The 16,853-nt window shown below is 37.4% G+C and overlaps 3 protein-coding genes across 3 annotated transcripts in view; 2 read left to right on the forward strand and 1 right to left on the reverse strand.

The window, feature by feature from the left end:
- LOC120420491 (trithorax group protein osa-like) overlaps window positions 1–16,853 on the forward strand; it is a 111,325-nt gene that overhangs the window by 93,605 nt on the left and 867 nt on the right. The gene's annotated exons all lie outside the window — the stretch shown is intronic.
- Window positions 4,989–16,853, forward strand: part of LOC120420527 (uncharacterized) — a 29,352-nt gene continuing 17,487 nt past the window's right edge. The window contains exon 1 of the mRNA XM_039583597.2: window positions 4,989–5,159. The gene's annotated coding sequence lies outside the window, so the exon portion shown is untranslated. The remainder of the gene's footprint in view (window positions 5,160–16,853) is intronic.
- LOC120420530 (antigen 5 like allergen Cul n 1-like) lies at window positions 11,203–12,100 on the reverse strand. The gene has a single exon (XM_039583603.2). The coding sequence runs from the start codon at window positions 12,061–12,063 to the stop codon at window positions 11,290–11,292; it is 774 nt and encodes a 257-aa protein (XP_039439537.1). The 5' UTR covers window positions 12,064–12,100; the 3' UTR covers window positions 11,203–11,289.

Below are 16,853 nucleotides of genomic sequence, written 5' to 3' on the forward strand. Positions count from 1 at the left end.
ATCGCAGAAATTTTAAACGAAACGAAACAAAAACTTTAAGTGAAATTTGCATGTGTGCTTCCAGTCCAAAACCCGCTGGCCTGCAGCCAAAATATGGGAAAGTATAAGGGGCACCCATAAATCCCGTGAAAAACATTTTGGCAATTTTAGACCCAATTTTTTCATTTGACTTTTTAATAATTAAAGTTAAATTCTGAAAAAAATGCGTATTTTTTATATTTTGGGCATTAAAAATGTAATGATGGTGCAAAATCTAGTAAAGGGACATATTTTTAATTTTGAAAGAAATCTTAAATTTTGTCAATCAGAATTTAAAAAAATATATCCATTTCTCGAGTTTTTTTTTGAAAAGGTCCAATAAACAAAATTTTTATTTTTTGCTTTTTGGGTGTTTTTTAATACCCCTGACTCAAGGCGGTTTCAAAAACACCCAAAAAGCAAAAACTGGAAATTTGGTTTATGGGACCTTTAAAAAAAACTCCAGATTTTAACCTTTTAAAAAATGAAAGTTAAAAAAAATTAAGAAGCTGCTTTATTTTGGTGTCATCTAGTATCCTTGGAAACGAACTTGATTTTCAATAAATGTGAATCGAATATTTCTTTAACTTTATTTTTTTAAAGGGTTAAAATGGAAAAAATAAACATTTTTATGAATGTTTCTATAGTGAAATTGTCTCAGGAACACGAATATGATAAAATCACCAACAAAATTGATCTAAGGCAGCGGTTCTCAACCTTTTCTTGGCTAGGTACCCCTTTTCTGTTACTTGAGCTGCAGGTACCCCTCGTGTTCATACATGAAATTTTTCGTTTGCATGAGTTTTTTTACATTCCAATTTTGAAAATGTATGATGACGGACGAATTGTTTTTGAATTGAATTGAATTGAATTTATTCACTTTTTTTAAGGCAGGAAAAGCCACCACAGCAGTGGCTCCAAAAACCTACTTCTTTTTGTATACACATAATACAAAACATAAATACATGATTTTTTTTATTCGGGAGTTAAATTTTAAATTTTTGATGACGGACGAATTGTTTTTGAATTGAATTTATTTACTTTTTTTAAGGCAGGAAAAGCCACGAAAGCAGTGGCACCAAAAACCTATTTCTTTTTGTAAACACATAATACATGTTTTGTACCGGATCTTAAACAACGTCAACATTCATCACAATTGGGAGTTCGAAGCTGCTATCCACGACCACTACACCAGAGGATCAACTGATTTAAGGAGGACAGGATTTCGTACTGAACTAGGAAGAAGAAGATTCAAAATCCGAGGACCAACCCTATACAACGAACTTCCGGAAAACATTAAAGAAGCGCTCACAGTCAATGAATTCAAAAGAAAATTAACAATTTATACACGTGAAAATTTAAACAACTTTATTGTACGTTAAAACTAAGAGATGAATTGAATTAAAATAATAAAGTGTTACCAGCTACACAACACAACACACAACACAACACGACACAACAAAACACAACACCCATAACATAACATAAAAACCCTTTAAAAGAACTAATGTTCACTAGGGGAATTGTGGAATGCAATATGAATTGAAAATGAAATAAAGATTATTATTATTATTACAAACCATAAATACATGAGTAAAAGAAATATTTTGGAAACTGCCCAAATTATACATTTAAAAGATTTTTAAAATCTGTTTAAAAATTCAGATTTAAAAATGCAATTTAATTCAATAGTACTTTTTTCAAGTCATTATAAAAAAATCAATGCTATTGTATCTTTTTTCTTTTAATTCCCTAAGCAAAACATTTTGACCCAGGACGGTATAGAAATTCTAAGCAAATTCTAAGCACGAAAAGTGAAAATTTCAAATTTCAGACTAGGGATTCGTAATCGGGCTGTAGTGGACGAATTTGGATGCTTCAAATTGCAAGAGGTGTTTTTTTGTCCTTAATCTGACCACCATAAAATTTTCCTCTGGGGGTTAAACCGGTTCCGGTACAATCCGGATTGTTTAACGTATTTGTTCCGAAACAGTATTTTTGGTCGAAAAATATCAGTAAAAAAGATGAAATCAACATTTTATAAAAATAGTTGTTTATAAACTAATGTTTGATAAGTTTAACTTAAAAACTAAATTTTAACCAATTTTTAATATAAACTTACTAAACAAAGATATCAGAAGTTCATAGTTGTCAAAAACTGGATAGAGGTACTTGTATTTGACACAGAAACAGCATTTCATAAAAGAATTCAATTAAATCGATCAGATATTGCACTTTTACTAGTACGGACAATAATTTGACCTCTTTTTAAAACATTTTTAGTGAACTATTTTTGTAGTTTTCCAGAATATTTTTTTTTTCAAATCTATTGACAGGATCTTGAAGAGGACATTCTGCCGCGTCGATTGATGTATAAAACTTGGTACTTTAGTCGAATTTTATGTACTTGTACATCACAAAAAGTTTCCGTACGGGGATGGTACGGACAAATATTTGACTCACTGTACATTTAAAAGATTATCAAAATCTGTTTTGATTTCAGATTAAAAAATGCTATTTAATTCAATAGTACTTTTTTTAATTATTATTATATTATATTTCATCTCTAAAAATCGAATGGTTGAGAAAATTCTTTACTGCTTTTTTTTGAACATTTTTTTATCCATTCTTTTGTTGCTGAGTACAGGTCACGAAAAAATATAAGAAGAGTGTATTTTGTGTGACAATTTGAAGGAAAAGCCTTGATCTTTAAATTTAGAACTATATTCACTGTGTTGTTGTTTTCGTACCATTTGAAATGAGATCCATAATTTCCAAGATATAACAATCACAAAAAAATCCTAGTTTTAATTTTATGCAAAACTATAGAGCTAAAAAAGTAGAAATCCAGCTGCATGTATCAGGGCGGTAAAATAAATGTTGCATTATTTTATGCAATTTTATGTAATTTTACACCCTGAAATATGTAGTATGGGAAACCTACTTGACCGAATTGTCAAGCATATATATGCGTTTATCCTTTAGCTTTTCATCGGTCTGATGGCCAAGTGGGCTAAGGCGCCAGTCCTTACTATTGTTGTTGGGTTGGGTTTGAATCTCGGCGGTTGCAACTAATTTTTTGTGTTTGCAAATATTGTACATGCAGTGTGTAGTATTATGTGTTTATTTTGACAAAGGTGATGTGCATGCTTTTGCATGCGATTTTACCATCGGATTTTTTGCTGTGTAATATTTGAGCAAAGAAAGGTCGAATTTACAATATTCAAAATATGAAACATATTTTTTTTCAACATTTTGTATGTTTTAAATAAATGGCAGCTGGCAAAAAAAGCAAAGCAATCCACTTTAACGACCCCCGGGTCTTTTGTGGTCTCTGTTGCAAGTTTCTGCTCATTTCTAGACGTCCGAAGGTTATGTGTGGTGAGTCACCCAGTGGCAGCAGGCACAATTTACAAATTTGAAACGAATATTTGTAGAAAAAAATATTCTAAAACCGTACACTTTATTTCAATTTCTTAAAATTTCTTAACAAGTGCAAATTATTTTTTTATCACTCAATATGTTTTGAACATTTTCTGATTGGTCAAAAACAATTCGCCCGTAATTCACTGCACTTTAAATATGGTATTATTTTTTTGCTTCAAATCTGTTTGTAATTTTTTTTCTCTCAAATATTATGTTTAAATGTCCATTAAGGGGTTTGTCTCCCGGTACCCCCTTAGAGTGCTCGTGGTACCCCTAGGGGTACATGTACCCCAAGTTGAGAACCGCTGATCTAAGGGGTCCTCCGAGCAAAAATTTACAACCAAAAAATCACTAAAAGAAAAAGTGTCAATTTAATATGTTTAACTGGCTTACCCAAAGCGTTATTTTTTAATGCTATTTTTTCACTAAAATGGTTTTCACAATAGGTTTAACCAATTGGGATGCTTCACCCTGCATTTTGTTGCATTTTTAAGCCCCTTTAGATGCATTTTGAATTTTTAAATGTAGTTAAAGTTTGCCCAAGTTACAGCATTTTTAAAAAAATTGACGTTTTTAAACCATAAAACTTTGTCCCGATTTGCCCCACTTCCCGTTGGCCTAGAGTGCTCATATTTTGGCCAGATGCTAGTTTTATATGTACAAACAACTCCTAACGATTGGTGAGGTCGATGCGAGATGGGTATGCTATGCTCGTGGACTCGCTCTAAAATTTTGAACCTCAATAAAACAAAATAGTAGAAAAAATAGAATCAAAAAAAAGTTTATTTTGCATGGCTGCGGAAGAGTTCTAAAAAAATATTTCCATTTGATAAATTTTTCATAAAAATTTTAAAGGTTTGTTTTTTTTTTAAACTATCGCAATTCTTACAAAAACTTACGTTGAGATCACTCTCAATCTTAACCATTTGTCGTCCAATGCACTTAACATTATTCTTGAGCACATCTCTCAGTTCACTTCTTGAATTTAATCTCTGCCTTCATTCTCTTTATTTAATTTTACACATTCTCTCTTGAGCCACTCAGCTGGTAGCCACACCAGCACCAAGTCCGCGAATATATCTCGCGGAGAAAAGCCTTTCTTCGGACCATTCGCCGTGCAGACCTTGACCGAGCAGCATCACAACCCGAAGACCCCAACAGGTTCGTCGCGCTCTAGGACGACCAAGTCTCTGGCGCACGTGACGTTAAGGGTTGTGTGTGTCATATCAATTTGGTGCAACTTTTTAATCTCAAGAGGCAAGAATTCTCAACCGGGCGCGTGATTGGCATTTGTGTGTGTTTGAAGTGAAGTGTGAAAACTTTCAACAGCAAGGTGTGTAAATCGCAAAAGAAAGAAGAAAATTGGCGTAGCGGATTAGCCGGTGCGCGCTAAGTAAGAACCAGAAATTGAAAAACAAATTGGATTAGCTGCGAAAGTGGTGCGAACAGACTCAGGAGAAAAGAAAAATAGATAAAAATATAAAGATATAGACGAGAAGAGCGCGGAGCGAGGAAAAATCAACAAATTCGCATCGTAAAAAGAGGCGCAACGTATCGCATTATCTGTGGACTGGACCTGGAACCCGGCCAAGACAACATACTTTAGTCTTATTGAGAACGTTGCGCGTGTTTTTTTTTCTGTTGTTCACTCTCCCGTGGTCGTTTTAAGCAAATTGCTTTATATTGATAGTGCTGCGCGGGTGCACAAAAGTAAGGTAAGTGAGTTTGTTTTTTTTTCTCTCTCTTCCCGGGGGAGGAGGATACATTACATTTGATGATGTGCTATGCAATATAAATTGAATCGTGTCCCATAATAAACGAGCGGTCGGGAGATTGTGAGATTAATGGGTTGGGAATCGAATAAAAGTAAAGTGGTACACCAGCAGCGATCGTCGAGAATGGTAACGGGACGAAGAGACTTTGAACATGATATAAAAATGTATAAAAAATGTGGAAAAATCATATAAAAAATATGATTTTTTTAAAGATAAAAAAATAAGTAGAAATCAACACAAAAACTGAAATTGATTGCTAATTTCGATTAACATTTCGTCCCTTAACTCTTGAGTTGAGATTGGAGAAAATCAAACATTATAAAAAAAGTTCATTTATTATTTTTTTCGAATATCTTAGTTAAAACGGTATTCATAATTTTCGGCTTTATTTTATTCAAATTGGTATATTTGAAGAAACATTAAAAGCATTGTGAACCTTTCTTCAAAAATGCCTTTCAATTTATTAAAAAGAAAACAGGATTAAGCTTATTATTTTGAATTTCAAAAATAGTTTTTATTTTTGTTGTCTCAGAATTTTGAGAAAGTTTTAGATTTTTGAAGCTAATGATTGTAAGACAACCCTCATCGTGTTTAATGATTTTCTAATACAGTACCTTCCCGTTTTTGGCAATATGAGCTTCCTGATTTTCATGTTGCCAAAATTAGAAAATTTTCGAATAGTGTATTTTTATGATAGAATAATTTTACAATTGTGTAGAAACAATCCATGAACAACGCAAACCCTTCAGGATGATGGGTGGAGATAAAAGACTATCCATAAATCACGTAATATATGAAATGAACAATTTTTAAATTAAATTATTTTTTTTTATATTATAAACACAGCGTGTTTTTCTCAAAAATCTAACCTAACATTTCACTTTGTTATTTAAAGTAGGGGAGAGTGGGGAGACTTGATCCCCTTTTTTTGTATCGCACATAACTCTGTCAATTTCTCACAAAACTTTGAACTTTTTGCATGAATTAAAAGCTTAAACATTTAAGTATGTTTGGCTGATAAGGGTATTTCATCAGATAAACTCTTCGAATCATGCCAAGCGTTTTAAAAAAATATTTTAAACCGGCATTTTCAAAATGTTGGGGGTAATTTGATCCCCCTTTCAACATTTTTAAGAAATCTTAAGCAAAATGTTTCTTATTCATCCAAACTGTTAATTTTCTATAAGTTACAGCAATTTCACATTAAACCTGTACGTTTGTGTTCAAAATATAACAAGTTTAGCATGCAAAATATTTAAAAACTTAAAATTTTCTTTTTTAGACCAAAATTGAGCATGTTTACAAAAGCTGGTAATTTTTGTTTACAAAACTTTTGAAAAATGGTTCCCACTGCAGTAAGTTATGTACAACTATACTAATGGAAACGATGTAAGAAAACCCAGCCCAATTATTTAATCTTGAGGCTGATTCCAGTGACTGTAAAAATGCAGGGATCAAGTCTCCCTAAACGCACTTTTTTAAACAATTGATTGTAAAAATAGTATGACGATAAATTTAACGTCAAATGCGTAAGGGTTTTGGAGTTGATATGTTTATCAAACAATTCATGTATAAAAAATATTTTTTTGAATAATTTTTGAGTGTTTTCTATACTTATCAAAACAAAGAAAAAAGATCTCTTGGAAGTTTTTTGCAGCACTTTTTAGAAATATGTGTGTAACTCAATCTAAACATTTTTTAATTTTTTTCTTTGTTTTCTACAATGAGTTTTAGTCAATTTCGCACAACTTTCTAGAACAAAGCTAATTGTTTTACCCACATGCTGACGAGATACAGGCTTGGGATCAAGTGTCCCCGGGGATCAAGTCTTCCCACTCTCCCTTAATGACAAAGAATCTATAAAAAAATGAACACGGAATTTTTTTTTTTATTTGACTTTTAATTACTAAAAGTTGGTATCCAAAAATCGGCATTTTACTACTATAGAAATTTGTTGATATGTGTTTAGGTAGCGTAAACTGGGGTGACTTTGATAGCCCGGGATGACTTTGATAGGTTTTTCAAATGCCCGTCAAATTAATATCTTAATAGCTTATTATCGAACATATATGCAACAATGTAACTGTTACATTAGATGTATCAAAATTAGTGGCCAAATCAAATTTCTATCAATGTCACCCCGGGCTATCAAAGTCACCCCAGTTTACGGTACCAAAGATATTTTTTTTAAATCGATTTTTGGAAAAAAACGAAAATATTGTCAAATTTCTAAAATAATTTACCATTTTTTGAAAAAGTGCATCGTTTTAAAGGTATAAGCACCATTATGACGTGCAGGTATACAATCTATTAAAATAAAAAATTGTGAAATTATCTGCTTTTTTCAATAAATTTTTTTCGACGTCTTAGAATCAACAGTAACTTTTTGTAAGGGCAAAAAAGCATATTTGGGACATTATAAAATGCTGGGCATGATTTTTATATTTTTGAATATATTTTGGAAAGGGTTCAGTTTATCGAATTTTCGATTGAAAGTTTGATGTGGCATCTAAAAATGATTATTGAACTTTGGTTGACAATATTTGCAATTTTTTCCAAAAATCTTTTTTTTCAAAAATTCATAAACTTTAGGACCAGATTTTGTACCATTCTTAATTCTAGCGCAAAATATGCCTGTTAGTACCCTATAAAATATCTAAAAAATTCGAAAATAAAAAAAAAGAAATTGGGGATGCATATTATATAAACTGAATGAAGCCTTGAATGGAAAAAATAATGATGCAAAATGGCTCCTTTTGACATAGGGACAAAGTTTCATTCACATAAAAAATACATAATTTAAAATCTCGAAAAAAATAACATAACTTTTATCTCCAAATTTGACTTTGAAAGCCCTTTCGATCTTTTAAGTTTTTGATCTGTTTCAAGAGACGATTTTGACGAACGATTTCAATAAAAAAAATTAAAATAATTTAGATGTAAAACTGCGAAAAATGCAACAATGCGATATTTAGGCAAATATTTAATTCAATTCAATTCAATTAGTTTTTATTAGTAGATAATCAATTCACAATTTCGTAATTCTTATAACCTAATAGAGTTTTGGAGTACCTTTCAACTATGATTTGTACTATAGTTCATTTTGATGTAAATTGGATATTCTAACAATGGATTTTGCAAGAGAAGGAAAAATTAAAAAAAAAATCTTCTAGATTTACTAAGGAAAAGGATAGAAATAGAAAAACTTAAAACTAGATCACAGTTTGTTTTGTCTTTTGACGTCGAAAAACTTCGCTGCACAAGGCAGCTTATCCGTTGTAGATATACTTCATCATCAGCTCACTAAGAGCTTGGAATTGTTCTGCCTTGTTCCGGCAGGCACGAAAGCGCGTGAGCATCTCTCCAGCAAGAGCGAAAAACTCGGGAAGCGTGAAAAGGTCATCTCCGGTAACGTCTGCTTGTCCCGGTGAAGTACCGCTCCCAGAAGCGGCTACTCTAGCGTACGAACCTCCCCAACCGGGAGGGAACGCTGGGTTGGTCGATGGAACCGCTCCGCCGCCAGCTGCTGCAGCGTTCGTGCTCGAAGTCTTTGGAGGTTGGCGGGACGCTGGCGCTTTCTTCTTTTTATCCTGCTCCTCGAGGTACTTTTTCCGCGCGGCACAGCCACGGAAATTCGCCGTGTGGTTTCCACCACAGTTCGCGCACTTGACGCGCGCTTTGTGCTGCTGGGCGTTTTCTCCCAGCTGGTCTTTCCGCGGAAGATTGCACCTTTCGGTGAAGTGGGTCTCACCGCACTTTACGCACCGGGGCGGAAGATTACAGTTTCTTGAACCGTGTCCGAATTTTTGGCAGCGGTGGCATTGCGCTGCGTCGGTCGGATTCTTCGTGTAGAATCGCCACGTCACGAAGAAGCCGTCCAGTGCTTTGATCCGCCGTAGGTCCTGGATTTTGACGGACCCACGATCGAAGTACAGGAGGTACAATGTGTACGTACCTGTCACCGTTGTCGATTTCGAGAGCACCTTAACCTCTCGAGGCTTAATCTTGATGCCCGACAGGTGTTCTTCCAGGTCGGAGATCGGGCGGTCCGGATATCCCTGAAGGACGATCTTCACTGGGACCTTCTCTGCAGGATCAAATGTGAAGAATTTGAAGTTTCGCAACTTCAACTTCTTCACCACCAAGTCGAAATTCAGCTTCTTGTGTGTAATCACTTGCACTGAAGTTTTACTAATTTTAAGACAATATTGGAGTCCTTCAAGCAACTCGTCAACGTCCGCCAACGTATCCAAAACAAAAATTGGAGGTGGTCGTCGTTCCTTCGGAGAGTTACACTTTTTCTGCTTTCCTTGCTTGCGCGCAAGTTCATCATCATCATCGTCGTCGCCAGTACTGCTGCTGTCACTGGCGGTGTTGTTTTCTTCTCCACTCAGCATCTCAAATTCGTTGCTGGTGGGAACGTTGGAAGTGGTTGTTGTCGTAGTGCTGGTGGACTGCTGCTGCTGCTGGCCGGAAGTGCTTCCGGATGCCCGGGTCGATTGTCTCGTCCGTACTGGGGACTCACGTGGACGGTATGACACGTGTAAAAACGATGGATCGGTGACGTCACTGGGCACGCTCCCGTGCGCGATGGCGGTCGATGCGGCGTTGGTGTGTTTACCTTTCTGCACTCTGCCGGTAGATGAACTTCGCGGGTTTTTCGAGGCCGCACTCGAACTGCCACGGCCACGGCCGGCCCTTGGCATGCTGGAGCAGCAAACTCGCGGGTAAACACGGTTAATTACGGCGAAAAAATCGAAAAGTTTGAGGAGCTCCGAACAGTTGACTGTTGCTGGCTGGTGTTGCCAGTCCCGATGAGCAAATATTTAAAAATATATTTGAATCGTGATTGTTACTTTTATTGTCTGTTCACAATATTAATTTTTTTTTCTTTGTTTAACATTGTTGATCAGACCTTTACTCTCCAAGTGACATTTATAGATAGATCTTTCGTTACTATGGAACAAATATTCAGAGATTTTTTTACTGTAAAAAAATCTTGATCAAAATTATTAGTTTTTAATACAATTTTGACAAATTCCAAATAGATTTTTTTATTTCATCTATTTTTTTAAAACTGAAAGAAAAATTTAATTTTGAAAAAAATATTTGGAAGTTATTGATGCAGATGTGCAATGCAGATAATATTCTCTACCACCCTATCGATCCTAACCCCCGGCCAAGTGCAATGCTAAGTGCACTGCATTTCACTTATTCAATTCGCCCGCAAGAAATGGGCTATAGAATGGTGAAAGATAGCGAGTCCCCGATAAGGGAACATAGAGAGAGCTGAAGCTCCATCGCAGAATTGATTCTGATGGTGCTACCACCTTTACCCAAGAATGGCCCAGAGGGAGGGAGGGCTCTTGTAACCCGAGCACGCGCCACCAGCCGCGGCAGCAGAAATGGTCCATTATTTGTTACGCTTTATGCTTGGGTTGGATTTTTCGCTGGAAACGCACCAAAGTGGAATTATTGAGTGTCTGCCGTGGGTTCCTTCAACTTGGGTTAGATTTCGCATTATTGATCGTTCCTTGGAGGGTGAGGGGGGGATCGCTGCATCGAACATGTGTTGTGTCGGTGCGGTGCATAGCTCGGTGGCCCCCAACGGGAATAATGCATCTCGCTTCCATTGGAGGAGGAAAAATGAATTGAAATAAGGGGATCCAGCCCCGTAATTGCCATATTTAGAATGGGAGTAGAGCGCGATTCCGCCACGGTTCCTCCCCGTTTTTTCTTCATTCCGAATCGACGACGTCACCGTCAGCCGATATGGAGTTCTTTGGATATCGCTGGCGATTTGGTGTAATGCATTCACCGCGGGAGTTTGTTGAACTTCCCACTGCATGCTGGAACGACGGCTGCGGAAAATGCAACCGACGAAGAATTTGAAAACTTTGCTACGATAGCAATTCCCGGCGATCATCAATTATCCGTAATGGTCGTTAAGACTTTAAAATAATCTATAATTAAAGCACACACATAACTTCTAACCAATTGCATTTATTATCTCTCGCGCACAACGGGTTCATGACCCGCGGGGGAATACCTTAACACGCCTCCAGACCACCTAGGACAGATCAACCGGTTCGTCGGTGTTGCACAGCCCGTCGAACTTGGCGTCACACCCGGAAGTGCACTGCGAGCACGGTTCACCCTGGGCGTAGATCGGCGTCTTCAGCATGTTCGTGTACGAGTAGTTGCACACCAGGTTGATCCAGATCCAGCCCTGTTTCTTGTACTGAACCATGCCGCAACCAACGCGATTCGCAATGTCCCGGGTCAGCATGGTAAAGTGCAGCACCTTCACGTTCGGCGACGGCTTGTACATCTTCTTGACCATTTTGGCGTTGGCCTCGTGCCGCTCGTCCCACCAGCCCTGCACCAGGTCCCGAATGGCGTCCTCCGTCTTCACGCTCGTTGCATTCGTAATCATCGTGTCGATGTTCTGGCCCGAGTCCGGATACTTCTTCGTGTTGCGGCATTTGTCGTGGTTGGCCGCGCACTGGTTCGAGTTGAGCTCCGCCAGGTACGCCAGATCGTCGTCCCAGGACATGGCCACCATGTTGGCCGCCTTTGGCAACCAATCCAGCTCACCTTTAGCAACCTTGTTACGGTATTCGTTATGCAAATCCACCAGCAGCTGCTTCTCGGCGTCGGTAAACACAAACTTCTTCGTGTCATCCCCGGGAGGACAATTCCTGGACGGTTCGTTCGGGTTGTTACATCCCACGTGGGGCTCGCCCGGATCACACAGGTCCGGATCGCAGTAGTCCTCCTGGGCGGAGGTTGCTGCGATCACCAACAGGAACACGCCTACTACCGTCGAGATGAACTGCTTCATGGCTTTCAAAGTGAGACTTGAACTCCAGCTTCAGTCGGTGTGACCTGCTGGGTTTATATACGCAACACCTCGGACTGGATTACGGTTAAATTTGATCATCGGATCAATTGAGACAAAGTTACAGGATTCCCACGTGCGTGCACTTCATTGTTTGTACCCATCGTGATGCATCGCTTCCCGGAGATTTATGGGTCGTTTGTTCCAAACTCAATAATTACCCTAATTCAGTTGATCAAACGAGGGTAGCAGGTGTCGATAATTTCGTGTGATCACCTTACTTTCAGGGTTTAAAAATGATGATGGCCAAGTCGTGTTTATTTTTACATGGAAGGTATCGATTATTTCTCCGAAAACAAAATTCAAAAATCATGTTTGAAGGTGAAATTATTTTGGAACAAAAAGTACTTCTGTAATTTTTAAGAGTAATTTTTTAGAAAAATTGTCCTTTTTCCATCCATCCTTGTCCATCTCTAAAAAAATATATGAGCAATTCTCTACGAAATCGGTATTTTTTTTAGAATTTTTGTTTTTGTATTTTTTTTTCCGACTGAAACTTTTTTGGTGCCTTCGGTATGCCCAAAGAAGCCATTTTGCATCATTAGTTTGTCCATATAATTTTCCATACAAATTTGGCAGCTGTCCATACAAAAATGATGTATGAAAATTCAAAAATCTGTATCTTTTGAAGGAATTTCTTGATCGATTTGGTGTCTTCGGCAAAGTTGTAGGTATGGATATGGACTACACTGATACACGGTAAAAAAAAATTTGGTGATTTTTTATTTAACTTGTTGTCACTAAAACTTGATTTGCCAAAAAACAATATTTTTATTTTTATTTTATTTTTTATATGTTTAATGTCAACTTTTCAGAAATTTTCAGGTCCTTGATCTTTGACCGAGTTATGAATTTTTTAATCAATACTGATTTTTTCAAAAAAAATCGAAATTTTGGTCGCAAAAAATGTTCAACTTCATTTTTCGATAAAATCAAATTTGCAATCAAAAAGTACTTGAGTGAAATTTTGATAAAGTGCACCGTTTTCAAGTTAAACCCGTTTTTAGGTGACTTTTTTGAAAATAGTCGCAGTTTTTCATTTTTTTTAAATAAGTGCACATGTTTGCCCACTTCTGAAAAAAATATTTTTGAATTGCTGAGCAAATTCTCTATATTTTGCTTTTTTGAACTTTGTTGATACGACCCTTAGTTGCTAAGATATTGCAATGCAAGTGTTTAAAAACAGGAAAATTGATGTTTTCTAAGTCTCACCCAAACAACCCACCATTTTCTAATGTCGATATCTCAGCAGCAGTCCGATTTACAATGTTAAAATATGAAACATTCGTGAAATTTTCGGATCTTTCAAAAGGGTTAAACATTCAATATTAGTTTCAGTCGGATTAAAAAATACAAAAAAATCGAATGACCGAAATCTGGGAGAACTGCTCATATAAAAAACTGAAAAACATTGGTGATCCGACCTTTGGTTGCTGGGATATAAGGCTGATACGCAGATGGGAAGGAACGCAAAACTCCATACAAAAAAACGCCCAAGAAACGGTCAAGGAAAGGGTCACGAAAAGATTTTTCTTAAGCGGTACGCAGCTGAAAAGTAACAGAAACGGAAAGATTGCGTTTGACGTTTCTTCGCGCGGTGCTTGTTTGTAATATGTTTTGATGAAAAAATCAAAGAATTGTAATTTTCCTTTTTGAATGCGACTGATTTTGTATTGGATATAATATTGCGATATTTAAAATTCCCGCCGAATCTCAAAAAGCAGAATATTGAAACTAAAAGGACAGATTTAGTTTTTTGGTCGAAATGGAGTAAAAAAAGAAGTTGTCTTTATAGATGTCGGCCATCGTGTCACCAACAATTTATTGCTAGTACCAACCAGCTACCTCTGGATTATGCACTGTCCGATTTATCCACACTCGCGGGACCAAGATGAAGTACTTGACAAAAATCATACAAATATCTATGTTCTTACTGAAAATACAATAATAATCTGAAATTTTGAAATCCAACCAAACAATAAATTCAAAAATATGAAAAAAAAACAAACATTTCAGAAATTTCAAATAACATTTTTTTTAATAATAAAGAAAATTTCAACAAAAATCTGAAATTTGGAAATTCAAAATTAAAAAAATGCAAAATTTAATAATAATTATAATATTAAAGTTTTTATAAATTCAATAGCTCAAAAATGTTAAAATTCGAAACGAATGTACAAGTCTGAATTCAAAAAGTTTGAAAATATAGAAATTCGTAAATACAAATTTCCGAAAACCTCGAAATTATAACAATCAAAAACTCTATTTCTTCCAAAATTTAAAAAAAATTAAGAGTTTGGAAATTTAAAAAAAATTAAGAATTTAAGAATTTAAGAATTTAAGAATTTAAGAATTTAAGAATTTAAGAATTTAAGAATTTAAGAATTTAAGAATTTAAGAATTTAAGAATTTAAGAATTCCAGAAAAAAAATTAAACATTTGTACCAGCCTTATTTTATAATTTCCAAATTTCCTAACTTCCTAATTTCCTAGTTTCCTGATTTCCTAATTTCCCAATTTCCTAACTTCCTCACTTCCTAATATCCTAATTTAATTTCCTAACTTCCTAATTTCCTAGTTTCCCAATTTTAAAAATTTCCTTATTTCCTAATTCCCTAATTTCCAAATTTCCCAATTTCCTAACTTCCTAATTTCCTAATTTCCTCATTTCCTAATTTCCTAACTTCCTAACATCCTAATTTCCTTACTTATTAATTTCCTTACTTATTAATTTCCTAATTTCCTAATTTCCTTGTTTCATAATTTCATAATTTTCTTATTTTCTTTATTTTACTAATTTGCTAATTTCATAATTTCCAAATTTCCTAATTCCCTGGTTTCCTAGTTTCCTATTTTTTTCCTTATTTCATAATTACATAGTTTTTTAATTTCCTTATTTCATAATTACATATTTTTTGAATTTTAGTTTTTCTTATTTTAGAATTTAAGAATTTCTAAATTTGCATTTATTTATTGATTTTTAGTCGTGTGGTGTTCGTTGGATCGATCGAAGTGTGAATAGGTGCGCGCGAACCCGCGGGAAAGTGGTAGAAAGTTCTCGAAAACATTGAAAAAGGGGTCGCGGTGTGCCCAGAGAAGTTGGGCCATCAGTCGTGTGGTGTTCGTTGGATCGATCGGAGAGTGAATCGACGCGCGCGAATCCGCGGGAAAGTGGTAGAAAGTTCTCGAAATCATTGAAAAAGGGGTCGCGGTGTGCCCAGAGAAGTTGGGCCATCAGTCGTGTGGTGTTCGTTGGATCGATCGAAGTGTGAATAGGTGCGCGCGAACCCGCGGGAAAGTGGTAGAAAGTTCTCGAAATCATTGAAAAAGGGGTCGCGGTGTGCCCAGAGAAGTTGGGCCATCAGTCGTGTGGTGTTCGTTGGATCGATCGAAGTGTGAATAGGTGCGCGCGAACCCGCGGCAAAGTGGTAGAAAGTTCTCGAAATCATTGAAAAAGGGGTCGCGGTGTGCCCAGAGAAGTTGGGCCATCAGTCGTGTGGTGTTCGTTGGATCGATCGGAGAGTGAATCGACGCGCGCGAACCCGCGGGAAAGTGGTAGAAAGTTCTCGAAATCATTGAAAAAGGGGTCGCGGTGTGCCCAGAGAAGTTGGGCCATCAGTCGTGTGGTGTTCGTTGGATCGATCGAAGTGTGAATAGGTGCGCGCGAACCCGCGGCAAAGTGGTAGAAAGTTCTCGAAATCATTGAAAAAGGGGTCGCGGTGTGCCCAGAGAAGTTGGGCCATCAGTCGTGTGGTGTTCGTTGGATCGATCGGAGAGTGAATCGACGCGCGCGAACCCGCGGGAAAGTGGTAGAAAGTTCTCGAAATCATTGTAAAAGGGGTCGCGGTGTGCCCAGAGAAGTTGGGCCATCAGTCGTGTGGTGTTCGTTGGATCGATCGAAGTGTGAATAGGTGCGCGCGAACCCGCGGGAAAGTGGTAGAAAGTTCTCGAAATCATTGAAAAAGGGGTCGCGGTGTGCCCAGAGAAGTTGGGCCATCAGTCGTGTGGTGTTCGTTGGATCGATCGAAGTGTGAATAGGTGCGCGCGAACCCGCGGGAAAGTGGTAGAAAGTTCTCGAAATCATTGAAAAAGGGGTCGCAGTGTGCCCAGAGAAGTTGGGCCATCAGTCGTGTGGTGTTCGTTGGATCGATCGGAGAGTGAATCGACGCGCGCGAATCCGCGGGAAAGTGGTAGAAAGTTCTCGAAATCATTGAAAAAGGGGTCGCGGTGTGCCCAGAGAAGTTGGGCCATCAGTCGTGTGGTGTTCGTTGGATCGATCGAAGTGTGAATAGGTGCGCGCGAACCCGCGGGAAAGTGGTAGAAAGTTCTCGAAATCATTGAAAAAGGGGTCGCGGTGTGCCCAGAGAAGTTGGGCCATCAGTCGTGTGGTGTTCGTTGGATCGATCGAAGTGTGAATAGGTGCGCGCGAACCCGCGGGAAAGTGGTAGAAAGTTCTCGAAATCATTGAAAAAGGGGTCGCGGTGTGCCCAGAGAAGTTGGGCCATCAGTCGTGTGGTGTTCGTTGGATCGATCGGAGAGTGAATCGACGCGCGCGAACCCGCGGGAAAGTGGTAGAAAGTTCTCGAAATCATTGAAAAAGGGGTCGCGGTGTGCCCAGAGAAGTTGGGCCATCAGTCGTGTGGTGTTCGTTGGATCGATCGGAGAGTGAATCGACGCGCGCGAACCCGCGGGAAAGTGGTAGAAAGTTCTCGAAATCATTGAAAAAGGGGTCG

Source organism: Culex pipiens, chromosome 2 (assembly GCF_016801865.2).
Source record: "Culex pipiens pallens isolate TS chromosome 2, TS_CPP_V2, whole genome shotgun sequence".
NCBI lineage: Eukaryota > Metazoa > Arthropoda > Insecta > Diptera > Culicidae > Culex > Culex pipiens.

Bases quoted from the DNA above. Each gene is read 5' to 3' on its own strand.
- LOC120420530 (XM_039583603.2), bottom strand. From the start codon at position 12,063: ATGAAGCAGTTCATCTCGACGGTAGTAGGCGTGTTCCTGTTGGTGATC.